A 26,045-nucleotide genomic window follows, 5' to 3' on the forward strand; every position below is an offset into this window, starting at 1 on the left:
AAGCAAAAAACGTTAAATGGACAAAGATGAGTAGGAATCATAATATTATCCAGAGTAATGTTACGTGAATATTAAAATTCGTCACTAAAATTAGTTACTAATATAAAATATATATTAAAATATAAATACACATTAAAAATAAATTAAACTATATCTATATTTATATATAAATAACTAATAATTTTAATGACTTATTTTAATGTATAAATAATATTTTTGTATTATCAAATAATAGTGACAAAATTATGTATCTAAATAAGATATTCTTATAGTTGTGATTAAATAACATTATTGATTGAGATAATGATTAGTTGAGCTGAAACGTAAACGGGAAAGGTCATAAAGTTGCGGCGGTTACACTTTGGGGGTGCAATTTCTAAAGACTAAAATGAACATAATGACCATAATTACTAATTAGTCTCATGAATAGAAGGCAATAATGCAGAACACCAGGGGTAGTTTTGACCTAACATGATGGAGTATAAAAAATCTATTTAAAACATAATATTCTAGACAATTTTGGTTTTCAACCCTAGGTATCCCTTATTCTATCATGCCAATGACTAATCCCACAAAATTAACCGTGCATTATATTTAGTCATTAAATTTAGTTATTAAATTAAAATATATATTAAAACATAAAATATATATTAAAATAATTTAAATTATATATATTTATATATAATATATAATATTAATTTTTTATACAAATAATATTTTTGATATAAAAAATATAATTCATGGCATATTTTATCTGTGAATCAATGATAAAAAATAAAATTAATTTAAATTAATTAAATAATTAGTTTATTTTCTAGTTTAAATAAATATTAATTATTTAAATTTTATTTATATATACAATAATTAATTAAATAATAATAAATTTTTAAATAAAATTTAAATTTACGATAAATTAATCCTTCACTTAATGGGTTTGAAATATATATTAAAAAACAAACTTCAAAGAAATCAAATTAAGTCACAGAAAAATCAATAAATAATAGCTCAAATGATATTGTTTTTTTATATTCATCTAAAAAATTGTAGGTTTGAATCTCCTATCTTTTGATAAAAAAAATAAAAAAATTAAGTGACAGAAACGAATTTTAACATTAAACCGTGTTTAAGCTGATAAATTTTTGGTTAAATAGAGAGTTTCAGAAGAACACAACAATATTGAATTCCATTTCCATCATCAAAGAGCAAAGCCAAAGCTGCTGCAAGCAACTTGCTTCTTATCTGTGACCTCAACGCCCCCTCATCTCTCTCTCTCTCTCTCTCTCTCTCTCTCTCCCAAAACAGTAGAAAAACCCAAACTTCTCTTTTCTTCCTCTCTCTCTCTCTCTTGTTCATCTTCATTCTGACCCATGTCAAATCCTATCATGTTCCTTCACGGGCACACCAAAGTTGGAATCTTTCCCTCACACACATTCATCTCTCAGTTTTTCAGCTTTTTGTGTCACTCTTTCATCATCTAATTGTCAACCCTTTTTGTTCCAAAAAAAAAAGAAAAAGAAAAATGGGAAGCAAATGGAGAAAAATGAAGCTTGCTCTTGGCTTCAACACTTGTGTTCACATTCCTAGAGATTTAGATGACTCCCCTTCAGCTGCAGCCGCCAGATTTTCCGACGTTACCTCGCCGTCGGTTGTGTCGCCGGCCTCCGCCGGATACTACTCTTCAAGCACCCCAACCACGCCGTCTTCTTCCTCTGCTCTCCGGTTACCAAAATCTCCAAAGGTTTTCAATTTACATTACCCTTTTAGAATTTATACATGTTCAGCTAAGAAAGTTTCATAATTTATCTCCCTTTTCTGCTTTGTTGAAAATTGTTCTTTTCCTTTGACTTCACTACTGAATCTCCATGGTAGATTCTGGTTAAAAGCTTTTCACTGTTTTCATTCATTTGTTCCTTTTAATTTCTTTTAGTTATATAAACACTAAGTATTTTAGAGATCAATTTGGTCTAGCAGTGTTTAAAATGTTATAATTCAATATATATTCCATAAATTGATAGGTATCTTATTATACTATGAGTACAAAGAACAAAATTGACGTTGTAAAAAAATAAAATGAAAAAAAAAAACTGTATATAAGAAGAGAATTAGCAAGAGCTCAAGTTTAATTAGTGATATGAGTATCAGTTAAAACATGACTAAGGATAAGTAATACACACTAATTTTAGGTCTATGATTTTTTTTGGTTGGAGTATTTTTTTGACTTTTTGTATTTGAATAGGGGTATTGTGGGGTGTGACGCATTCTGAGTATTGTGGGAACGTTTTTATTCTTTGTTTTGTTGTTTTCAAGCTCTGTTATGGAGTAGGGGATAGAGCATAAAGTGAAATACCCTTCTTACCCTTTTAAGGAGCAGTTATTTACTTATGTTACTTACTTGCCTCATTACATTTTCATAGACAAATATTTACAATAATTTGTTTTCTTTTATAATACTAAATATTAATATTATATCGAAAATTTAAAAGAGAATGATTGTAGAAGTTTCAAAAGAATGGAAATATTTCTCCATTTCAGTGGACCTTCTTTCTTTCTCTCTCCTTCATATCACATGTTGTTATCCCCACCACAATAGACCCCCCATAACCGATGATTGTGAAAATTTCCATTTTCAAACAAAAAATAAAAAGAAAACTTAAAAGGTTGGGATTTCTAAGATAATCAATCAATGTCAATATACAAGTACTAAAAATGATAAGCGGTTTTCGATTAACCCGGTTGAATTGGTCAGTTCAATTCGATTTTCAGAATCATGTATGTGAGACATGGTGTCTACATATTTTAAATTTGGTAACCATTCACATTAAGATGTAATGTCTTTATGTAAAAATTGATAATTAAAAAACTATTAGATTTAATATATTTGGTTAAATTACTTAACATTATACGTATCAGCATTTTAACTATCATCTTCACGTGAAAATATTTTCGACTAAGATAGACATGTGAGAAAGTCTTGAATTCCCCGTCTATCTTAGGGATATGTAGACCTAGTGTCACAAATATTATGCTCAAAATCATATTAAAGAAAAGAAATCATGAAACAGTGAATGAGTCATGTTTGATATCTCTATTAGTATATGGATGACATTTCTTTCTATATTTTTAATAACCCCTCGGAATAATCAAATGTTATAGTTGCAAATTTGTCTTAACACTACGTTTTTTTAAAGCCATTTGGTGATAGCTGTTGTTCTATACTACATATCTTAATATTTTATTCAATATTTTAACTCTTGATGTGTTCAAAGTCTTTGACCACAGAAAAGGTTGACCTTATTTTTGTCTTGTCTTTGTTACTATTAAGATTGTGGGATTTGTCTTGGAATACTCAAGCTTTAGGTAAACTAAGCATCTTAATTGGTATCCTCTAAAAGATGGACTATTATTATGCATTCAAATTTCATCTTTTTATGCAGTGGCCTTAGTAGTAGTGAGTAGTGAGTGGACCTGCATAGGGACAGAAGAAAACAGAAGAATGGCCAGTGTTTTATACACTACTCTCTAACTCTAATAGTGACCTTTGCTAATGCTGTGTATTTATCTATGACTACTTTTTTGTAGCATTATTAAGATTCCCAGATTCCATGAACTTATCATTTTTTTTTCTTTTTTTTATTGTTTTTATCTTTTTTTTTTTCATTGACTAGCTAATGGGTGGCTGAATTGGGGTCCCCATACATGAAGGCATATTTTGCCACCTTTTCTATCACTAAATTTATATTAAATTACTTAATAATATTATTACTAGGTTGTGTTTTGATTTTTGTCCTTATATTTTTGAAAACATTTGATTTTAAGTTCCTGAATTGTTTCTTTTCTTTCTTTCTTTTTTCTTGGTCCTATTTAAAATAATGTTTCTTTTGAGTTCCTAAAAATTATGATAATTTTTTTGTTTAAGTTCTCTAAGATAATATTTTGAGAGTCTTGACTAAAACCAATTTTTTTTGAAATTTTATGAACCTATATCATAACAGAATTTTCACAAAATTTACAACCACCAAAACCTTATTTAGATGTTGATACCAGTTTGGTTTCCTTTTCACAAGGTTCTAATTTCAAGTATACTTGGATTTGAACTTGAGATTAATTCAAAACCACAATCAAATTATAAAATATCCATGGGGAGGATGAAGATTCTTTTCATTCCTGACAAAGATTAGTTTAGATAATTGGAAAAGATCCTAGAGTTCTTCAAAAGCTGAAAGATTCAGAATTTAAAGCCTTAGCTCTTAATGCTCTGATGCACATTTTTGGGATGTTGATGTCTGAATCTATTTCTTTCTCAGCAGAGCACCAAAGACATGTTTCTGTTTTCACATAGCATGGATTTTGTTTGACCGAAAAAGCGAAATCCATGGTTTCCTTCTCTGTTGAAATTCCAGGTCCCCAAGTAACCAAAACTTGGAAATAACATCTTTTAGTTATAACAGTATTATTTGTTTCATAGTTCTGCAGATTTTATGTATAATAACACATGTGGTTCACATTTTTATTTGGTCTTGAATATGAGTGCTTTTAATAGTAGCATCCTATGTGACTATGTGTGGTGAAAAAGGTAACCACTCACATGAAATTGTGTTCGTGTGAAGACGACAGGTGAGAACTGTTAGATGATTTGACATATTTGACCAAATTGTTCTCTAATGATTCTCAACTATGAGCTTCGCATGAAAACAACTTCATATGAATAGTCACCGGTCATCAAATAGGCCTTCGTTTCGTGACGTTTTTATCTATGTATCTGCAGGGAACTTGTGCAATATGCTTGAACACGATGAAGCCGGGGCAGGGCCATGCCATTTTTACTGCCGAATGTTCTCACTCGTTTCATTTCCATTGCATCACTTCAAATGTAAAACATGGCAACCAGATATGTCCTGTCTGCCGAGCAAAATGGAAAGAAATTCCTTTCCATAGTCCTGCTTTTAACGGCTACCATGACATGGTTCGAATCAACCCGGTAACTGCAAGGGATGATGCTTGGACAACTGTCATGAGGAGGATCCCTTCGCCACAAGGGGACTCGGTTCGGCCGATTCCATCGCTCTATCATGTTCCTGAACCAGCTATCTTTGATGATGATGAAGCCTTGGATCAACAAAATTCAGTTACCTGCCATAAGAATGAGGCTGATCATGATGAGATTATGAACAGAATTGAGATCAAAACATATCCTGAAGTTTCATCTGTTCCAATGTCATCCTCCCATGATAATTTCGCCATACTAATTCATCTCAAGGCTCCTCAGGCAGCTACAAAACAAAGTAATGTTGGAAACAACGGCGAAACAACTACGAATTCTCGTGCCTCTGTTGATCTTGTCACAGTTCTTGATGTAAGTGGTAGCATGGGAGGCACTAAAATTGCATTGCTAAAACGAGCTATGGGTTTTGTCATACAGAATCTCGGTCCATCGGACCGTCTTTCTGTCATTGCCTTCTCCTCCACGGCAAGGCGGATCTTTCCTCTACGGCTGATGACTGATACTGGACGGCAACAGGCATTACAGGCTGTGAATTCTCTGGCTGCTAATGGTGGGACAAACATTGCTGAAGGCTTAAGGAAAGGTGCCAAGGTATTCACAGAATGCCGGTCGAAGAATCCGGTTTGCAGCATTATACTACTCTCTGATGGACAGGATACTTACACAGTGAATAGCAGGCCTAGTGTTGGAGCAGATTACCAGTCCCTTGTCCCGAATTCGATTCATCGAAACAACGGAGCAGGATTGCAGATACCAGTGCATGCTTTTGGCTTTGGTTCTGATCATGATTCTACTTCGATGCATTCGATTTCTGAGATATCCGGCGGGACATTTTCGTTCATTGAAGCCGAGGATGTGATTCAGGATGCATTTGCACAATGTATTGGAGGTCTCTTGAGTGTTGTGGTGCAGGAATTACAAGTTGAAGTTGCTTGCATTCACCCTAGTCTTCAACTGAATTCGGTTAAAGCCGGAAGTTATCAAACAACCTTGTCAGGCAATGCTAGAATGGCTTCCATTAGTGTCGGAGATCTGTATGCCGACGAAGAAAGAGACTTTCTGGTGACAGTTAATGTTCCGGCCGACATGTCAAGCCATGAGATGTCATTGTTGCTTGTTAAGGGCCTTTATAGAGATCCCATCACAAAAGAAATGGTGTTTTTGGAAGAAAACTCTGAAGTGAAGATTCAAAGAGCTGATTCTGGTGGAGTACAAGAAGTATCAATACAAGTGGACAGACAGCGAAATAGGCTTCGAGTAGCTGAGGCAATAGCCGAGGCTAGAATCGCAGCCGAACGTGGCAATCTGTCCACTGCAGTTTCTGTCCTTGATAGCTGCCACAAGGCATTGTCTGAGACTGTTTCTGCCAAAGCAGGGGACCGGCTATGCGCCGCGCTTTCGGCCGAGCTAAAGGAGATGCAAGAAAGGATGTCAACTCAACGTGTTTATGAGCAGTCTGGAAGGGCTTATGTTCTTTCAGGATTGAGTTCACATTCATGGCAAAGGGCAACCGCGCGAGGCGATTCCACAGATAGTACTAGCCTTGTTCAAGCATACCAGACTCCGTCCATGGTCGACATGGTGACACGTTCACAGACCATGATCTTGGGCGCGCCAACCCAACATCGGCGCGTCCTAAGGCCGGCAAAATCATTTCCTGAGAGGCAGAGCCAAAGAGGCCATTAATAAACATACCACCACTTCTGGAGGGAGATTATATGAGTTTTTCTTCCTGTTTTCTTCACTTCACATATCCCTTTTTATTATATATAACGATTCTCAACTATCAACTTTACATGAAGATAACTACACCCGAGTCTTCACCTTATATATAACGTTATTTATACTTATATAAGTTTTGGCTTATGGTTTTGTTCAAGGTGGGGAGTATAATTGGAAAGAAAGGAAGGAGTTTTTTGGTGGAGAAAACTCCTGATTTTGCCAGTTACAAAGAAAGAAGTGTAAATTTCAAAGGGAGGGATAAAAAAAGGGAATCTTGGTAATATTTTCAAGTGTGATTCTGAGTGATGTACATAAACTTAATTGTTTTTCAAATTCAAGTTTCATATTTATGCATATGTTATATGATCATCTTAATATATAATATGCTTCTCATACTTTTGATAAGTTGAGATCTTTCTTTTACTTTTTTCCCTTTTTTGACTCTCCTGTTTGGATTTTCAAACTCTATAAAAAAGAATTCAGATTTATGTCAAAAAAATAATAATAATAATTCAGATCTATCATCTTCCTTGTACTAGATTCGATAATGGCAGAGTCATGCAACGTGCATGCCTCGTTATAAGGGCCTTTTCTGTAACGTCATCTTCACCAATCACCATCATCCACATACTTCTACCCTTACTTCTACTCTGAGTGCATAAAAAATTATTCTTTATCTAATTTTAAAGGTTAAAATAAAATGGTAATTAAATTGGCCGAAAATTTTGTACATGAATATAATTATGGTGTAATGTCTAAAATATATATTTTTTTGCAGAATGTGAATTTATTTTATAATATGCGAAAAACATTTTTTGCACATTGAAGTGACAGATTCAACTTCTACATCCACGTATTTTAGCTCTAAATTTTATTTTGGTGAATTACATTAAATTCAATTTTATTTTAAAATTAATTTGTGTAGTTATATTTTGTGCATTATATTATTAATAAAGAGAATTAAGTTGAAAGTAAATAGTATCATATAATTAAAAATGGGTAAAGTATATTGTTTATTCCTGAAATTTGGCAAAAATTTTAAAAATATTTTTAAGTTTTATTTTGTTTTGATTTTATCTCAAAAATTTTCAATTTGCATCAAATATACTATTGACAGCTAAATCTTTAAAAAATTTAAGATCAATATAATAATAATGGATGAAAATTATGTTTGATTTACTTGTATTGAGGATTGTTCTTATGAAATTGTTATTGAATTAGTCTTGGATTTTTTTAAAAATTAACCATCAGTGATATATTAGATACAAATTAAAATTTTTTAGAATAAAATTAAAATAAAATAAAATTTAAAAATATTTTTAAAGGTAAAAAATATACTTTATCCATTAAAAATGTATGGTCCATGACTCTATAGTCTATAGTCTAGGGTAGGAGTAGGAGCACGTGTGTAACGAAGTCCGAATAATGTGCCACCTTAGCACTCTGCTTACTACTTCAATTCATTCACTCTAAAATCTACCCTCTTCAATAACCCTCTCTCCATTCTCAGAAATTTCATCTTCAACCTCTTACTCACTCTTATATATATATATATACCCTTTTCAATAATTTAGCTAGTTTCAGTTTGAATGGCATCATCTAATGTACACACATTACACATGCATGAGTTTGAGTTAGTAGATCTTATAACAAGAAAGCCTTAGGTTGTTCTTCAACGCATACAACAAAAACCCAGGTTTGATGAGGTATGCAAAGAGGTTTCATTATTTTTATTATTGTGTAGCATTGTTTTACCCATGGTTGTACCAAAACAAGGTGACATTTTTCTTGTTTGGTGTCCCACTTCCCATTCCCACAAAGGTTATTAATAATAATTAATTGTTAAGTGGGTATGTGTTTTCATGATTAACAACAAACCATGGTGATTCATTGTGATTAACAAGTACTACTACCATTAATTATTGTTATATATTCCACTATTCAATAATGTTCAATGCCTTTAATTCTTAGTTTAGCTGAAATAATACATGGAATTCATTCTAATACGTGTAAAGATATGTATTAGTCAAAGAAGGGAACAAAGAAAAGTTATAACGTGTAAAGATATGTATTATTTAATAAATTTTTTTAAAATAAAATACCACTTATAATTAAAAAATTTTTGTTAAATATGACTTAGACTCAGTTTGGGTAACTAATTTAATTAAGCTTCTTTTGATAAAATAACTTAAACAATAAATGACTCCGTTAAAAGTAACTTATAAATAAGTTATTTTGTGTTTGGATTTTTATTTTATAGAAATGTGATGAAAAGTAGAAGTACTAAGAGAGAAGTCATTTTTTTTAACTTCTCTATAAGTTCCTAAATAGCTTTTTAGAAAGTTGTAATTTGATTTTGAAAATTGTACCAGATATTAATACTACTACTTTTCATAAGTCAAAAGTTAAAAAAAAGTTACTTCTAAAATTTCCAAACGGACCTTATTCTTCTGTGTATTTCTAGAGATGACAATAATGGTTATTATTGTTAAATATGATTTATTTTTTTAATTTATAATTAAAAAAATTCTTGAAAAAGTCATATTTGTTGTCTGTGTATTTTTGTGTACTCTTATGTAATGTTTGTAGATCTATATACTATTTGGAGACGATGATAATGAATTAAAAACGTGGGATTAAAAAAATTAAAGGGAGTTTGCCGGGGTTAGGCGAACTCTATCAATTTATAGAGTTCGTCCGATGCGGCGAACTTCCTCTAAACAAAAAAAATCGTATTTGGGGAATTAAAATCGTATTTGGGGAATTAAAGTTTAAAAATAGTTTTTGAAAAAATATGAATTTTTTTATTTCTAAAAAAACCCAAGCTTGGAATTGTGTGGCGACGCTCTGAATCACGAGTGGGGTCCAAAAGGAATAACAAATTGGAGAAAGGGTGGCAGGTCACTGATGGACCCTACAAATTAAATGAAGACAACTCGCTGCATTGAAAATTTTCTTCTTTACATATGCATACTTCTGAATCACACTTTAATGTCTTTAAAGCTAAGTAAAATCATATCTTCTATATAGCCGTTATTATTATTTATATAGAAATAAAATCTGCCACAACTACTTGTGTAATTTGTTTCTTTTCCCATTGAATACAAGACAAATCACAACTTTGCCTTATTCTAAATCATTATATTCTTTTCAAGTAAGTAAAATAAACATGGTACTAATTTGGATTACTTCAAATTTGAACTCACTACTACTTTGTTATTTTCTGAGTTAAAGTTGTTTATCACTTTGACAAAGATTCATTACTATAGCTTTTCTTAATGAAAAGAAGTATAATTGTCCCAAGGTTTTTTTTCAACTTTTAAAAAAGAAGAGAAAGAGTTTTTGTCATGACTCAATGATTTCACTAACTCTTGTATATATAAAAATGGACCCTGAAATTGAGTAGAAAAGAAAACCAGCTAAGGTATGAGCTGGTTTGTTTTTGTATTAGGAATGAAGGTTGATGAAGGGTTGTTTTCAATTTAGCAAAGGGTTACTTTCAAAGAGGTGCTGTATAAAATATTGGTCTCTTTAGTAATAAGCTTCATTTATTATGTGTTTTTTGTGTGGCTTTTATAGAATATACTCATTTGAAGAGGTCACTATCCTCATTTATCTATTGCCATGGCTTGTTTCTAAATTATCCATAATATAATCTTTAGGTTGGTGAACGTGACCCAATAATGCACATTACCTGTTTGTTCTTTTGCTTGTTTCAGTTCAATGATCTATAGTTCTTTCCTAAACAAGGAATGGCATATATGATTTGAAGGAAAAGAAATTTTCTGTCCTACCAAGCCATATTAATTATTCTTTGCTTTATGATGTGCTCATCATAGCTGTTTTATGCTGCTTTGACTTTGCTGTTTCACACTCTCAAACTATTCTGGTTCAACTCAAATACAAGAGCTTCAAGCCACTACTTACTCTAGCTCCTCATTCTCAAGATTGTTGCAAGAATTATTGTAGGTTGGAAACTATGTAACTATATTGTCGGTGCTAGTTTTCTCTATCAATTGAATATTTATGCAAAAGAAATCAGTTGTGGACTTATTGATTTGAGTGTCTTTGCCACTTTCCACTCTTAGTGCTTCTTTTTTCAAATTCCAACCCCTCTATGGCTACTAACTAGTCTAACTCTACTAAAAGCTTTCAATGCCAATATTGTCAATCTTTCATGTCAGTATACTTTCTTCTACTATTCCTTGCCTTATCTTTGTTTCTATACTTAGTAATGAGGGTGGATATAGCGTTGACTATGATGTTTTCTTTTGTTGGCCAACCATGTATTTGTTCTCCTACCCATTTTACCTTTTTTGCATACACTGGCTACAGAATTCAATTCAGAGAAGAAGACTTCCTATCCCCTAATTAATTATGAAATTGTTGGCATTCATTTCCTTGCTGCAACATGAGGGTAGAAAATGAAAAAATGGGATTGCAGTTTCAGCTTTTATTGTTGATATTAGTTCATCTTGTGGCTAACTTTACAATTTTGTTTCCATAGATGATGATTGGAGCTTGGATAACTCAAAACCTTCTAGCCTCTTCTTAATGCAGGTTAGCTAATTGATGCTACTTTCATTCTTTTTCATTTAGTTTAGAAATGCAACTCATGATTAAGTTTTATTAGTTGCTTCAAGTTTCATGTTTTAGGCCTCTTATATATATGCTTCTGATGATGGTTTTGCAATTAAAATTTTATGGATTGGTACAATCTTCAGATTCACTTTGATGTATCAACTGTATATACATGCTTTAAGTTCACTTTAGCCCTTTATGGGGAAAAGTGTAGCAGCATATTTCTGCTTGTCATTTGCTGTTTTTTATTTTATTTTTTGGTGTTGGAAAATCTTGTAAGATATGTGGCTTGTTTCATAACCATGACGAATATTCTTGCCCAATGATTTATATAGCACTAAATGGTTTTTCCTTTCTTGTAGTGTATGGTTGGAATAAATGAAGCTCAAGCTCAGAGTTGCTCTTGCTATCGTCTTCGTCTTGCTCTCGATTGAGCACTCATTTTCTGGTTGGCTTCACAACTTAACTAAAATAATTGTCTCTTCCATCTTTTACATGTTTAACATCTGTTATTTGTAAATCCAATATAATTCTCCTTCTTACTATCTTATTGCTTACCTTTTTTTTTTTGGGCAGATGAGCCTTCTGATACCTATGGCCTAAACAAGTGGAAATGTACATGTGCTTTCCAAGGGAACCAGAGCTACTCTATTGCAAATTGTTCTAAGTCATGTGATTGCCGTTCGGGTATGGTGGTGGTTTTTAAATATTTTTCCCCCTCAGTTTTTTCTCTGCTTTTTCTTTCAATGGACTACTGAGCTTGAGCTTGTCATAGTCTATGTTTGGTGGATGTAGTTTTGTAAGATTTTCTTGGAAACCGGAGTTCATATGCAGTCATAAAAGAGCTTTTATTGTAAATTTCAACTCATATTTATTGTAACTCAGAAAGAATACATGAAAAGTGACAAAAACTAATTAGATATAAGTAGTTGGTCTAGTTGGATCCTCCAAACATTTTTATGTATAATTCATGTTTAGAGTTTAGACGTTGACACAGAACCAAATTGAAAACTTTTTAATCAAAATTGTAGATGATTCCAGTGAGAACAGCAATCAAAGTTTCTGTATTATATGGTAACTTCTTTGCCTTCCATGTAGATGCTGAAGAGACTTCATCTATATGGACATGCTTATGTAATCCCAATGGATTCCCCCAAATGGGAGTGGCATCAGCAAATGGCCACAACCATAATTGCTTCAGTGCCTGCAACTGTACCTGGGGTAACTTTTCCTTAAGCTGATTCATATGGACTAATGCTAAACAGCTACTATTTTACACAGAAATGAGAAATCTAAGGATACATTTGGTTTGCGTTTTCGTTTTCAGTGTTTTCTATTTTCTTGATTTTGTGAAGGAAAAAGTGAAAACAGGATGTGAAAACAGAAAACAAGATTTTATTGTTTTCACTGTTTTCATTTATTCCTTCACAAAATCTAGAAAACAGAAAACACTGAAAATGAAAACAGAAAATGAAAACGCAAACTAAACGCACCGTAAGATTTGCTTTTAGAATATTACTCTATTGGAAATCTGAAACAAAGTTTTTCTTATAGAAATTTTATCTCCTTTCAATGTAATTATTATATTGATAACATAATCTAGTACCTCCTGATACAAAAATCATTGGCTTTTTACTCTGCAGGAACTAACAGCTTGCCACTAGGTTCAAAGAAACACATCTCCAGCAAGACTGTTGTAGTTATTCTACTAATATCTGTTGTCTGTACGACCATTGCGTTTCTTACCTCAGTCCTATGCTATGTCTACCGAAGGGACAGATGTCCTATTCAATCACCGATATTTTCACCGGATAAGGAAACAAGTAGCGGTAGCACTGCCAACTTAATTAGTCACAGGACAGTGACTTCTTCAGTGGCAGAAACAAAATTTGCTATTGATTCTCCTGTTAGTAATATGACAGGTAAGTTTGTTTTTAACTTACTGTTTATATGTGAACTCAAAAGTGCTTATGTTAATTTTCCTTTACTTACGATTCGTAATTAGTTTTTTATTTTATGTTTTATTCTAATGTAGGATGCTTTCAGAAAGCCTCTTTCTTGTTTGGGATCCAGAGGGAAACTTTTCATGGAAATATTATTCAATTTTCCTTTGCCGAACTAGAAAATGCCACTGAAAACTTTCTAAGCTCCAACCTAATTGGACTAGGTGGAAGTAGTTATGTATACCGCGGTCGTCTGAAAGATGGTAGTATCGTAGCAGTTAAGCGACTAAAAGATCCAGGAGGGCCAGAAGCAGACTCTGCATTTTTCAAAGAGGTTATACCTCATTTTTTCATAGTGTTTATGAGTTTAGACTTCAAACTTTCTTATTTCTGTAATTATAATCACTTGGTTTCCTTAGTGCAGATTGAACTATTATCTAGACTTCATCATTGCCATTTGGTGCCTTTGCTTGGATACTGCTCAGAATTAAAAGGGAGACATTTTCAAAGGCTACTAGTATTCGAGTACATGTCTAATGGGAATTTGAGGGACTGGTTAGATGGAGTGTCTGCAAAAAATCTCGATTGGACCACACGCATTACAATCGCAATCGGAGCTGCAAGGGGCTTGGAATATCTCCATGAAGCGGCTGCTCCAAGAATTCTTCATAGAGATGTCAAATCAACAAACATTCTTCTGGATGAAAATTGGCAAGCAAAGGTATGATTGGATAGCAAACTAGGAATTACTCAAAGTTGGCTTATGATATGCATGCTGGTGATTTTAACTAGAATTATCAACACTGTAACCGCACTAAATTTTACTTTTTAGTTGATAATATAACTAGACATGCATAAGAATCTAAATGAGCTTGGCTTGTGACATGTATGGCGATGGTTCGGACTAGAACGAAATCTACTGAAGTTAGCTGTTATACTATAGGTTGTTCACTTCAATCATAAGCATACTTTATAATCTGTCAAATAAACAACATGCAGATAACTGACCTTGGTATGGCTAAGAACGTGCGAGCGGATGATCACCCCAGCTGTTCGAATTCTCCAGCTAGAATGCAGGGAACATTTGGATATTTTGCACCCGAGTATGCTATTGTCGGGCGAGCCTCTCTTGAATCGGATGTTTTCAGTTTCGGGGTGGTTCTCCTTGAGCTTATCAGTGGTCGGCAACCAATCTATAAAACTACAGGCAAAGAAGAAAGCCTTGTTATATGGGTATGCCAAGATAATCCTTACAACATTATCCTGAGTTCAGAGTGTTTTTTATGAGGAAGATCTTATTGACTTTTAGCTACTCCACCATGAATTTGTTTCTATTTTGGTCATTAGATTTAACTAAGTAAAATGGCCTAATTACTAATACAGCTTGATATAATCTTCTGTTTTAGGCTGCGCCTCGCTTACAGGATAGTAGGCGAGTAATATCGGAGTTGGTCGATCCACGACTGAAAGGAGACTTCCCGGAAGAAGAGGTACAGATTATGGCATACTTAGCAAAGGAATGTTTGTTGCTGGATCCTGAAATTCGTCCATCCATGAGTGAGGTTGTTCAAATTCTCTCGAGTATTTCGCCCGACAAATCGAGACGAAGAAGAAACATTCCAGCCAGCCTGTTCCTGGTGAACACACTCATTATGATGCCTTCAGTTATTATTAGTTGCAATGTTTCCATTATAATAGGTTTCTAATTTTGTAAGTCTTAACATTTTTTGCTTTCGTGACATGTAAAGGAACCAGTAGAAGCAGAAAGATCTCCAATTCATAATTCATTGCAACAAGACACTGATCATAGATTCTGGGTTGGGAACAAAAACAAAGAAGCTAATGTAGATTCAGCTGAGCATACAGAGAATTTGACCCTCTTGACATCAAAATCCGAGAGTTGCCACGTGTCAGAAGAGGAAATAGTAGACCTAACTGAGCCGCGATACGAATCATTTTGCATGGCAAATGTCAATTTCTCATGAAGACAACTACTTGATACAACTTTTGTTGCTTGTACTACAAGTTATTGTGCATGTCTTGCTTCTGAATATGTTGTTCTCCATTTTTTATTTCACTTAAATTATAAAGGAAGAACACATAGGTGTTGCTAGATGAGCACAGAAATTTCTTTTGCATCTTTGTACAGGAAAAAACATAGGGTGATATAGGATATTCTGGTTCTACTTTGAAAAAAAAAAGAATCAGATTAGATACACATTAAAGGGTTTTGATCATAGAAATAAATTATTTGCAATTATATTTTGGTACCCAGTTTGATCTCCTAACCTATGATGTAGTTGAATTGAAATTTTCTAACATAAACGAAAGGATAAGAGTCTCATTAATTATTAAATCAAACTATTAATTGAGGTTTGTTCACTTTGAATGAAATTCCTAAATGAAGGAGTTCCAGCCATTGTGGATTCTAATCCAAGTGGTATGCCCGTCTTTTTCTTCCTAACATTTTGATTTGATTTGATTTAAGAGAGAAATAGACATAAAAGACTGCTTATTAAGTAAGACACATTGGAAGGAATGATTTATTTCTTTCTTTTCTTTTCTTTTTTTTTTTCTAAATAGAAATTTATTGATTAAAATTGAAGTCAGTCCTATACATGCACATATAACATACAAAGCATAATTAAATTTCATTCATGTATACATATATTTTATCAAAGATAGGGAGACTCGAACTCGCAACCTCTAAGTGAGTATGGGGAGACTATGCCATTTGAGTAGGGCTGAAAGTGAGTCAAGCCAGCTCATGAGCCAGCTCGAGTTCGGCTCGTTAATAGCTCGATAAGCTAAGTTCGTGAACTGGTGAGCCAAGGTTGACCCTAGAATTGAGCTCATAAATTAAATGAGTCGAGCTTGAGCTTGGATAAGCTTAGCTCATTAGCTCGTGAGCTGGCTCGATTATATAATATATATATAATTATTAATACACATATCCTATATGTATTTAGTCTATACTTTTAATATTATATATATACATATGAAATAGTAATATATAATTATATATATTAATGATCTTAATTATTTAAAATTTTATATTTATTTATTACATATAATTTTGATGTAGGACATAAATAAAAAATTTATATTTATTGATAGATAAACAATATATAAAATTGTTCTTTTCAAATATTTTTTAAAATATATAAATTATAATTTATTGATATAAAATTATAGATTTTGTATTTATGTTTCTATTATTTGAGCCAGCTCGTGAGCTTTCGGTGAGCCGAGCTTGAGCTTAAGAAATAGGCTCGATTGTTAATGAGTCGAGTCGTGAGCCAAGCTTAATTTTGGTGAGCCGAGCTTGAGCTTGGTCTAGCTCGGCTCAGCTCGGCTCACTTCCAGCCTTACATTTGAGTTATAACTCGTTGGCCATTTATGTATATACTTATGCATATTAGAAGTGTCATCATCTGACAATATGAGCACAATAATTATAATGAATAATAGATAGAACTGAATTAAAGAGTTTAATTTTAATGTACTGATAGTATATAACGTTTTACATAGTCGTTCAATTATATCTATTTTTCTCTGGATGACTATTCACGCGATTAATATAATAAATAGTTATTTTTTCTATGTACTATTACGTAATTCTATACACGGGTAAAACTGTTTTGCACTGACAATACATTAAAATTAAATTCTAAATTATATTATAATATGTATCTTTATCATATTACGTTTATTAAGATATAAGTGTGAGAGATAAAATTTCATATCAATTATTGAAAACATATATATAACAATATAATATGAAGAAACATATAAAAAATTAAACCTAGCATATTAATATATTTTTTTTATCAAAGAGTGACATCCAACTTATTATTATATTTAATTTGTTTAGTTAATCTATTGATAGAAATATCTTCATGTGTTGTCTACTTGCATGTATGAGAAACCTAGCTACGTGCCTTTTCTATTGAGAGTTAGATTGTTCTTTTGTTCACATGTTGTTCTCTTCGTCCACGTTACTTAGCCATGACAATGATCCTCATTTTGTCTCAACAAGAGAATATTAATTAAGATTAGCTCATATATTACCTCCATCTTATCCTATCAGCATGTAATTTAAAATAATAAATAATGAATAATCATTAAAAATTGTCGTCTTGAACAAATAATTAAACATTAAGATAGGACATGAGATAGGAATAGAACACAGAGACATAAAATTGTATTGATAGAGAAGGCATGAACAGAAATTTTCTATTTAGAGACACTGAATTAGTGTATTTTGTATCTATCCTGATAGAAAGGAGACGAAGACACTAATAAATAACATAACTTATTTTTCATTTTTTTATTATTTTTGTTAATTTTTTATAATTATATTTTTTATTATTATATTTTTCGTTTCAAATTTTTTGAATGAAAAAAAATGAGAATAAATTGAATTTTTATAATTTGTTCTAGTTTATCACCAAATAAAATATAAAAATATAAAATTTTATGTCTCTGTATTTTATGTCTTGTTCTTAATATATTGTCTTACTTTCTCATAAACAAATGCAGTCTAATATATGTAATAATTTACACCAAGGTAAACAAAAATTGAACATACATATATATATATATATATATATATATTATATATATATATATATATATATATATATATATATATATATATATATATATATATGGCTATAAGAGTAGTTAACTATATGTTGAAATAAATTGCCTCAGCATTTTGAGTAAGATTATTAATTATTAATGCATACCTCTCCTAGAATTAACAATGTTAGATTCCTATACGCAGGTTCAACTTTGAAAACTACTAATTTCTTATTTTTATATAATAACAACAATAATAATATAATTAAAGTCTATACTATATACGTTACGGTATTATTCACCAGGAAATCCTCTAAGGTACGTTACGTTGATAATAATATTGCATGAACATGAAATAATGATTGATATAAATACCTCATTGGTTCTTGGGAACCAACACATCAATTTACTTCTTCAATTCACATTGTTTAATTTCCATATTCAATTATGGCTTATTCCAAAAAAATATTATTCCAATGCATTTCATTGGCTTTGGTTGTTCTTTTTGGAATCTTGTCTTTAGAGGCCAATGCTAGGATTCTTGAAGATTCCATAATGCATGAGAGACATGAAAAATGGATGGTTCAACATGGAAAATACTATAAGGACTCTAATGAAAAGGAATTAAGGTTCAAAATTTTCAAAGAAAATGTTGAACGCATTGAGGCCTTTAATAGTGATGGGAACAAGTCTTACAAGCTTGGTATTAATCAATTTGCTGATCTAACAAATGATGAGTTTAAGGGCAGGAATAAGTTCAAGGGTCACATGTGTTCCACAATCACAAAGACACCAACATTTAGGTATGAAAATGTGAGTGCTGTTCCACCTTCAATTGATTGGAGACAGAAAGGTGCTGTCACACCTATTAAGGACCAAGGCCAATGTGGTATGTCTTTCATTTTTCTTCTTTGAAACTCACTAATTAAACTCATTATAGTAACTAATTTATATATTAGGGTTGATCCATTTTATTATATATATATAAGTAGAAATATCATATATTTAATTGTTATATAATTATATGATAATGCGCATATTTATGAGTATTAATAATATTATGCTTAATCAATTTGAGAGTTTGAATCCAATTTGTGTATACAGTAAGTCCAATAATCTATTTTTTAATAATAAATTCTTAAATGGAACTTAGATTAATAATAAATCAATGCTTTGCTTGTTGAATCGAAGAATATTGAGACAAAAAAAATACTACGTTTAAAGTAAAGTTAACCACTGATTTACTAAAAAATATAGTTTTTTTTAAAGGGTGTGATACTACTTAATTCTTTTATTATTCTCTTTAGATCCCCCTAAAGTCATTATATATAGTTCACTTTTTTACTATATTTTGAGTTTAGAAAAATACTAAAAGCATCAAAATTTATTATTTTCGCTATCACTTTTAGCTATTAGTTCCATTCTTTTAATTTAATAATTTAATAATATATTTTTAATTCATATTTTTAAACATTAATAACTATTTACTAATTAAAAATAAGAAATACTACAAACCCTTTAATATTTCTCTTAAATTTATGCATATTATCCTTCAAGAATTTAATTTCTATGTAAGTGTATAAAAGTTTTACAGAAATAAATAAATGCATATTGTTATACTAACAAAAAATAACTAATTTTTAAACTGACTAATTAAAAAATCATTCCAACGCATAAATGTAATTGAATGATTGTGTAAAACTCTTTACAGTTAAACTCAAATAAATTTTGAATCTTTATTATCTAATTAACATTGATTTATATATATAAATGTAGGATGTTGTTGGGCATTTTCTGCTGTGGCAGCAACAGAAGGAATCACAAAACTAACAACAGGGAAACTAATCTCCCTATCAGAACAAGAGCTTGTTGATTGTGACACAAAAGGTGTGGACCAAGGTTGTGAAGGTGGTCTAATGGACAATGCATTCAAATTCATAATCCAAAACAAAGGCCTCACAACAGAATCCAATTATCCATACACAGCATCTGATGGAACATGCAACACAAAAGCAGAATCAAACCATGCAGCCAGCATTAAAGGGTTTGAAGATGTACCTGCCAACAGTGAAAGTGCACTTCTAAAAAGTGTTGCCAATCAACCAGTTTCCGTTGCCATTGATGCCAGTGACTTTGGTTTCCAGTTTTACTCAGGTGGTGTTTTCACTGGATCTTGTGGTACTAGTTTGGATCATGGTGTCACTGCAGTTGGTTATGGAGTTAGTGATGATGGAACTAAGTATTGGTTGGTTAAGAATTCATGGGGTAAGACATGGGGTGAACAAGGTTACATTAGAATGCAAAGAGATATTGATGCTAAACAAGGTTTGTGTGGCATTGCAATGCAAGCTTCTTATCCTACTGCATAATTCTTATTACTTGTTTTATGTAATACTGAAATTTAAGCCACTATATATACAAAAATGATATATGTGTATACTTGTAATTAAACTACCTAAGTGTATGTTTAATTTGTTACATACTTATATATGTAAATGAAAATTGTGCAGTTTATATATTTCCTTTAATTTAAAAATCAATTGAGTACATGCATCAAATGATGGTAGTTTATGTTAGTGTTGCAAGTGTGAGAAGTGTTGAAGTTAGTCTCACATCAAAGAAAGCAAAGAAAAGTGAGGAGTTTATAAGATGAGAGAGCCATTAACTTGTTATCTTAAAATTTTGAGTTGGATGTAGAATTTTTTCTTCTTTATGTTGGTCAAGTATTTTTTATGATTTTTTGGGTAGATCAACTTTAATTTTATGGGTATAATTGTGTGTAATATCCAACATAAAATTGGTCAAGGTAATAACTACTTTAATTACTTAACATAATATTTTAAGTTCAACTAGAGATAAAAAAAATTTAAATAAAATTTTTAAATTTATAAAATATTTATTTTTTGTTTTGGTTTCTTGTAAAATTTAAAAGTTGTCTATTTTAATTTCATTTATTAGTTTATTCTGTTAAGTGTTGACATGACATGTCAAATAATGAAATAATACTTATATGAGAAGTCTTACCATTCACGTTAATATTTTAGCTTATCACGTAGACCAATTAAAAATAAACGAAAATTATTTTTTCTTCTTTGGACCGAATAGCTGAATTTAATTTTTTTTGTTGCCCAAAATATTTTTTGGGTTCATAAGTCAAGGATTAATTCACTACAAATACCTTTATTTTTTCTTGGTATAAATCCCGAATATCTCGTAGCTTCATCTAAGGGTCTAATTGAAACTGAGCATTCGACAAATCCAAAGAGTTGGTTCAAACCGAATTTAATTACATTCTTAAAAATCAACAGCTGACTATTTGGGCCTACAATAAAATTGAATGGAGGAAAGCCCAGCTATAATATTTAGACTGACACACACTCAAAAGTCAAAACGCAGCGTTTCAGAAGGCAGATATAAGGGAGGTGGAAGTGAGAGAAACCTTGACAAGTGTGAGTGAGAGAAGAAAAGTTAACATCAAAGAAACAAAACAACAAACAGTTTGTGTGCGTGTTCGTGTTTTTGTGTTCTCGCTTTTCACTGCACTGGTCACCGCCGTTCGGCGGAAACGGACAATGGCCGGCAAAGGCGGAAGCGCTCCGGCGACGTACTCGCCGTCTCCGACCGTTCAGAAAAAGAAAACTTCCCTTTTCCAAGAAGACTGGGTCCGACCTGATGGCCGTGGCTTCCACCAGTGCAGGCCTGCTTGTAATCCCTCCCACCTTCCATTTCCGTTTATTCTTTTTAATTATTATTGTTTCAATTGAAATATTAGTCTATGAAATCATGTTTCTGTAATAATCTTTTGTTTTTCTTCATGAGGTATAATTGAAAATGTTTAATGAATTGTAAGGTGTATTTACTGTATTGTATTGTGTGTTATGTTGAATCATTGGAATGCTGATCATGGTTTGGTTAAAGTGAACATTATATCATCATAAAGAATAAAGAATGGTGTGTGCTGGTAGTGGAGCAGAAACAATTTGTAAATAAATATATGAGATGCACTCACTTGAGCTTATGGTAAACTACTTAACTGCCAATGTAGACTTCTTAGTTTGTGGAAATTTGAAAGTTGATAATGTATGTCGTCTTCGGAATCTTTTGCTTGCTTTGTGATATCTCATTTGAGGCATTGTTTATGATTGGATGCAAGGGCATCAAAAGATTAATGTAGCTGATACACCTAATGGGAAATGCTTGCATGTTGCAGTTTTCAGGACTGGTGCTGTGAATGCTGCATCAGGATCAGCCTATGCGGAGTTTGGAAACACCAAGATCATTGTATCTGTGTGAGTAATTCTCTTAACTCGATTATGTTAGCTTGCTGTGGTGTGTTTTTCCGCAGCTCTTGTTTTTTTTTCCCTCCGCCTAACATGGATTTATTATTTGCATTTTGCTCTTCAGATTCGGGCCTAGGGAGAGCAAGAAGGCAATGATGTACAGTGATATAGGGCGTTTAAATTGCAATGTTAGCTATACAACGTTTGCAAGTCCAGTTCGTGGACAGGTATTTAAAAAAAATGATAAGAATTTCTTATATTTGTTTTTCCCTTTATTTCGTATATTGCTCTATTAAGCATTTAATATCTCAAATCTCACAAAGTTAGGGTTCAGACCACAAAGAATACACTGCAATGCTTCATAAAGCTTTGGAGGGTGCAATAATATTGGAATCTTTCCCCAAGACAACTGTGGATGTTTTTGCATTGGTGCTGGAATCTGGCGGCAGTAAGCTTTCATTTCATAATGTATTTCTGTTTACTTGATAAGAGATGCTGTATTCAATGGTTAGAAATTAAGGATGATGATTTTCTAAATATAAGTTACCTAAAAGCAATATAAAAATGAAGTTATGTTAATTGTTCTTTCAGAACCAAGGTTTGAATTTCACTACCAGAGTCCAAAATATGTCAGATGCCTCGGAAGGATTAGCTTAGCCCCACACTTTTGAGTGTGGAGACACCTTGTGACTTGTGTGGGGAAAAATGTCATTTCTTAAGTTGAACCACATTTTTCAATCAGAAGCTCTTCTGTGTGAGGCCTTAATTACTCAAGTAGATATGGGAATTGATGGCATATGACTACTATACTGTCTTCCATAGTGATTAATATAGTGCAAGTTTTCTTCAATTAAGACTGCTGTGTGCATATCGTTACCATGTCTTGTGTTTTATACAGTTACCATTTAACTCGTGGACGCATAAAACATTAGTATTTAGTTATTTACTGGCTCAATCTGTTATTGTACACAGGTTCTTGGTCTCTTGGGATGCAGCTTTCATAAGCATAAATCCTTTGATTTGTATGTATAAGAAATTGTGATGAATGATCCTATTTTAAACTTTGAAGGCGTCAGAGATGTAATTTAATTGAGATGATTGGACAAAATATGTTCTGTTTGCCGGTTTTGAATGATCAAATTATTTTATTTATGAAGGTGATCTCCCAGTTGTCATATCATGTGCTAGCCTTGCCCTGGCTGATGCTGGAATAATGATGTATGACCTTGTTGCATCAGTTTCTGTGGTATGAATCTTTCTCACATTTGCAGTCTTCTGAATGCGTTTATACCTGCTTCATTGGTGCTTAAGCTGTGCCTATTATAAACTTTGTCTTGAAATTTTGATTTACTATCAAACTTGATCTTCTGCAATCTTCTACTTAGTTTTGATTATCCCCAAAAATTACACGTTTCTTTATTTTTTTTAATGATTGCAGTCTTGTCTCAGTAAGAAGCTTGTCATCGATCCTATTTTTGAGGAGGAAAACTCCCAAGATGGAAGCTTGATGATTACGTGCATGCCTTCTCGCTATGAAATTACTCAACTTACATTTACTGGGGAATGGTCCACCCCAAAGATTGACGAGGTATGCCTATTTATATTATTGTTCTCAAGAAAAATACTTAGCAAATGCCAAGGTTTCCTGTTCTGAGGATTGATGCATTGCTGTTCTGTTTAGGCTCTAGTGAGAGAAACTCTTATATTAACATAATTATTAAATGCAAGGAACAAACTATCAGTGACATTCTAGTTTCTTGCATGCAGGGAATGCAGCTTTGCCTTGACGCTTGTGCAAAGCTTGCAAAGATTATGAGGTCATGTTTGAAAGAAGCTGCTTCTGATTCTCAGGAATAGAATGTGAGTTCCAATTTTAGCACAAAAGTCACAAGATGTGCTGTTAAATTGTTTTGTTTTTTCTTTCTTTTTTTATCCGCTCCCCCCCCCCCCCCCCTTTTTTATGTGATTCCCTTCCAATCTTAAAGTTGTATGAGAATTATTATTATTTTTTGGCTGAAGGGGGAAAGTAGGATTAGATGCCTTGCATGTCCTCCAGTTTTGTGCTTATGAGCTTGTCAAATATAAAAGATTATTCCTACAATTCATAGCTATCATTATATTCGAGGATGACATATCATTTAATGACAGATGGATGGTATGTTGATACGAAGTACGATGATGATTATGTTCTACTCCTATTTTTAAAGGAACAAAGCTTGCAATAGCCATTTTACCTTGATGTGCAAATTAATGTAGCACATAGCCACGAATGACATCTTGTGGAGCAAAATGATTTTGGCTAGGTTTATGTAAATATAACTTGAAGTTGGTGTTATTTTTTCTGGAGCATGCGTGCAGCCTTTGGATTTTCAACTGAACTCTGAAATAGTAATGAACTCTAATATTTAAGTTTTGGAGTTGTGGTTTTTTTAGTTTGTTTTGACGAGGAGAATATTATATCCATTATTTTTGTGTATATTTATTTTGTACATGTTTCACTTTTGATATTAGAAGTGATTAATAAAAGGTAAAAGAAGATAATATTTTTTAAATTATAAAAAAAAGCATATGTGAAATGATGGAAATATCATTTCTTCTTTGAAAATGCATATTTTTTTTTTTGGTAAATTGAAAATGCATATTTTACTAGTGCATTGGATCACATCGCAAAATATTGGGTTTGCCCTACTAACTAAAATTTTCTCCAAGAATCAACTCGAGAAATAAACAAACAAACAAATAAAGATAATCTCATATAGTTTCATATTTAGGCTTAAAATGTCATCAAATGCACTTTGATCTTCCCAGCTAGTTCTTTTTCGAAGATTACTTGCGGAGTATTGATTTTGAGGTACTAACTAACTTGATATTAATCAACTTAGGTCGCTTAAGTAATATTGGGGTTTATACTGTGAACAACCCAAAAAAAAAAAAAAACCTAACTTGGTACTAACTGAAATGAACATGTCTAATATTTGATGCAATCGTGTGGGTCACAAAACACGTGCATCAGAACTCATTTTCTCCCTATTCTGAAATGCATTGCATGAAAGCATGGATTGGAATTGGATACAGTCTGTACAAGTTCCATGACTTCTTGTCCGTACAACAACCACTCACGCATCAAATTGCACTAGTGATAAATATATTATTCAATAAATAAAAAATAATAATGCTAGAAACCAAGATGATTTCAACAAAAAACTAGCCAAATGTTTTTAGGTGAATCCAAAATTTCTATGTGGATAGTGTTTATGCTAGGCATTAAGATGTTCTTTTCTTTGTAAATTGGATGGTTTTGAATCTATTTTTTTTTTTATCATGTTTTAGGCATTTAGAGAGAGAAGGAGAGTGAAGAGACAGAAGCTAATTGAATCAGTTTCCGTAATTCACGTTGCAATGATACTAAATATATCTCCTCCTAATTTGAATGTGGTAAAACACTTAATAACCAATATTTTAAATCATAAATAAATAAAACAAATTATTATATTTATAATTAATTAAGTTGTTTTATTCTTGGCTAATTTAGAGTTGGTTCCATATACTTTTTCAATAAAAAATAATTTCGCATTGATTCAATCATTGAATCTCGATTCTTTATCATGGAAATTATTTATTTACAATTTCATAATTAAACAATAATAGTAATAATGTATTTATATCTCACGTATAACGTATGTTTGTCAGTTTGTGTATCACGTTAATAAATTCAAATTATATGAGGTACAAATACAATAATTCAGATATAACATAAGCTTCTACAATCAATACAACTTAATCTTCAACATATCTATTCTCATATACTGCTGCATCTTCCTTAATTACCTTTGTTTTTGCAAAACGACAACAACATGATGTTAATTTCCATCGTAGTTTGCTTAAATCATTATTAAATATTAACCAAAGAGAATGTGGAAATTCCGGTATTTA

General features: G+C 32.0%; 4 protein-coding genes across 8 annotated transcripts; all 4 read left to right on the forward strand.

Moving 5' to 3' along the window:
- Positions 1 to 1,182: 1,182 nt before the first annotated feature.
- Positions 1,183 to 7,147, forward strand: LOC130967340 (E3 ubiquitin-protein ligase WAV3). The gene is made up of 2 exons (XM_057892151.1): positions 1,183 to 1,738; positions 4,766 to 7,147. The coding sequence occupies exons 1-2, from the start codon at positions 1,520 to 1,522 to the stop codon at positions 6,686 to 6,688; spliced, it is 2,142 nt and encodes a 713-aa protein (XP_057748134.1). The 5' UTR covers positions 1,183 to 1,519; the 3' UTR covers positions 6,689 to 7,147.
- A 2,978-nt stretch (positions 7,148 to 10,125) lies between these two features.
- On the forward strand, positions 10,126 to 15,501 carry LOC130967396 (receptor-like serine/threonine-protein kinase NCRK). Of its 5 annotated transcripts, none has more exons than XM_057892229.1 (11): positions 10,126 to 10,231; positions 11,232 to 11,284; positions 11,668 to 11,753; positions 11,882 to 11,992; positions 12,404 to 12,526; positions 12,949 to 13,227; positions 13,341 to 13,582; positions 13,673 to 13,969; positions 14,248 to 14,481; positions 14,655 to 14,885; positions 14,997 to 15,501. In XM_057892229.1, the coding sequence occupies exons 3-11, from the start codon at positions 11,684 to 11,686 to the stop codon at positions 15,231 to 15,233; spliced, it is 1,824 nt and encodes a 607-aa protein (XP_057748212.1). In that variant the 5' UTR covers positions 10,126 to 10,231; positions 11,232 to 11,284; positions 11,668 to 11,683; the 3' UTR covers positions 15,234 to 15,501. The 5 variants fall into 5 exon arrangements, with proteins under 5 accessions (XP_057748212.1, XP_057748215.1, XP_057748211.1 ...); XM_057892232.1 differs by lacking the exon at positions 10,126 to 10,231 and adding an exon at positions 10,402 to 10,693 and having other exon boundaries at positions 15,004 to 15,221; XM_057892228.1 differs by lacking the exon at positions 10,126 to 10,231 and adding an exon at positions 10,403 to 10,693.
- Positions 15,502 to 18,243: 2,742 nt separating this feature from the next.
- Positions 18,244 to 20,336, forward strand: LOC130967418 (senescence-specific cysteine protease SAG39-like). The gene is made up of 2 exons (XM_057892267.1): positions 18,244 to 18,721; positions 19,609 to 20,336. The coding sequence occupies exons 1-2, from the start codon at positions 18,280 to 18,282 to the stop codon at positions 20,199 to 20,201; spliced, it is 1,035 nt and encodes a 344-aa protein (XP_057748250.1). The 5' UTR covers positions 18,244 to 18,279; the 3' UTR covers positions 20,202 to 20,336.
- A 955-nt stretch (positions 20,337 to 21,291) lies between these two features.
- Positions 21,292 to 24,525, forward strand: LOC130967419 (exosome complex component RRP41-like). Its single transcript, XM_057892268.1, has 8 exons — positions 21,292 to 21,537; positions 22,043 to 22,121; positions 22,237 to 22,339; positions 22,440 to 22,560; positions 23,270 to 23,358; positions 23,551 to 23,700; positions 23,880 to 23,972; positions 24,261 to 24,525. Exons 1-7 carry the CDS (start codon positions 21,405 to 21,407, stop codon positions 23,967 to 23,969), a joined length of 765 nt encoding a protein of 254 aa, XP_057748251.1. The 5' UTR covers positions 21,292 to 21,404; the 3' UTR covers positions 23,970 to 23,972; positions 24,261 to 24,525.
- Positions 24,526 to 26,045: the final 1,520 nt, after the last annotated feature.

This window comes from Arachis stenosperma, chromosome 3 (genome assembly GCF_014773155.1).
Source record: "Arachis stenosperma cultivar V10309 chromosome 3, arast.V10309.gnm1.PFL2, whole genome shotgun sequence".
In the NCBI taxonomy this organism is placed as follows: Eukaryota; Viridiplantae; Streptophyta; class Magnoliopsida; order Fabales; family Fabaceae; genus Arachis; species Arachis stenosperma.

Excerpts from the sequence above, each read along its gene's own strand:
- LOC130967340 (XM_057892151.1), top strand. The coding sequence starts at position 1,520 with ATGGGAAGCAAATGGAGAAAAATGAAGCTTGCTCTTGGCTTCAACACT. Across the intron at positions 1,739-4,765 it reads GGTTACCAAAATCTCCAAAG|GGAACTTGTGCAATATGCTT; the intron begins GTTTTCAATTTA and ends ATGTATCTGCAG.
- LOC130967396 (XM_057892229.1), top strand. The coding sequence starts at position 11,684 with ATGAAGCTCAAGCTCAGAGTTGCTCTTGCTATCGTCTTCGTCTTGCTC. Across the intron at positions 13,228-13,340 it reads TCCTGTTAGTAATATGACAG|GATGCTTTCAGAAAGCCTCT; the intron begins GTAAGTTTGTTT and ends ATTCTAATGTAG. Across the intron at positions 13,583-13,672 it reads ACTCTGCATTTTTCAAAGAG|ATTGAACTATTATCTAGACT; the intron begins GTTATACCTCAT and ends TCCTTAGTGCAG.
- LOC130967418 (XM_057892267.1), top strand. The coding sequence starts at position 18,280 with ATGGCTTATTCCAAAAAAATATTATTCCAATGCATTTCATTGGCTTTG. Across the intron at positions 18,722-19,608 it reads TAAGGACCAAGGCCAATGTG|GATGTTGTTGGGCATTTTCT; the intron begins GTATGTCTTTCA and ends ATATAAATGTAG.
- LOC130967419 (XM_057892268.1), top strand. The coding sequence starts at position 21,405 with ATGGCCGGCAAAGGCGGAAGCGCTCCGGCGACGTACTCGCCGTCTCCG. Across the intron at positions 22,340-22,439 it reads CAAGTCCAGTTCGTGGACAG|GGTTCAGACCACAAAGAATA; the intron begins GTATTTAAAAAA and ends TCACAAAGTTAG. Across the intron at positions 23,701-23,879 it reads CCACCCCAAAGATTGACGAG|GGAATGCAGCTTTGCCTTGA; the intron begins GTATGCCTATTT and ends TCTTGCATGCAG.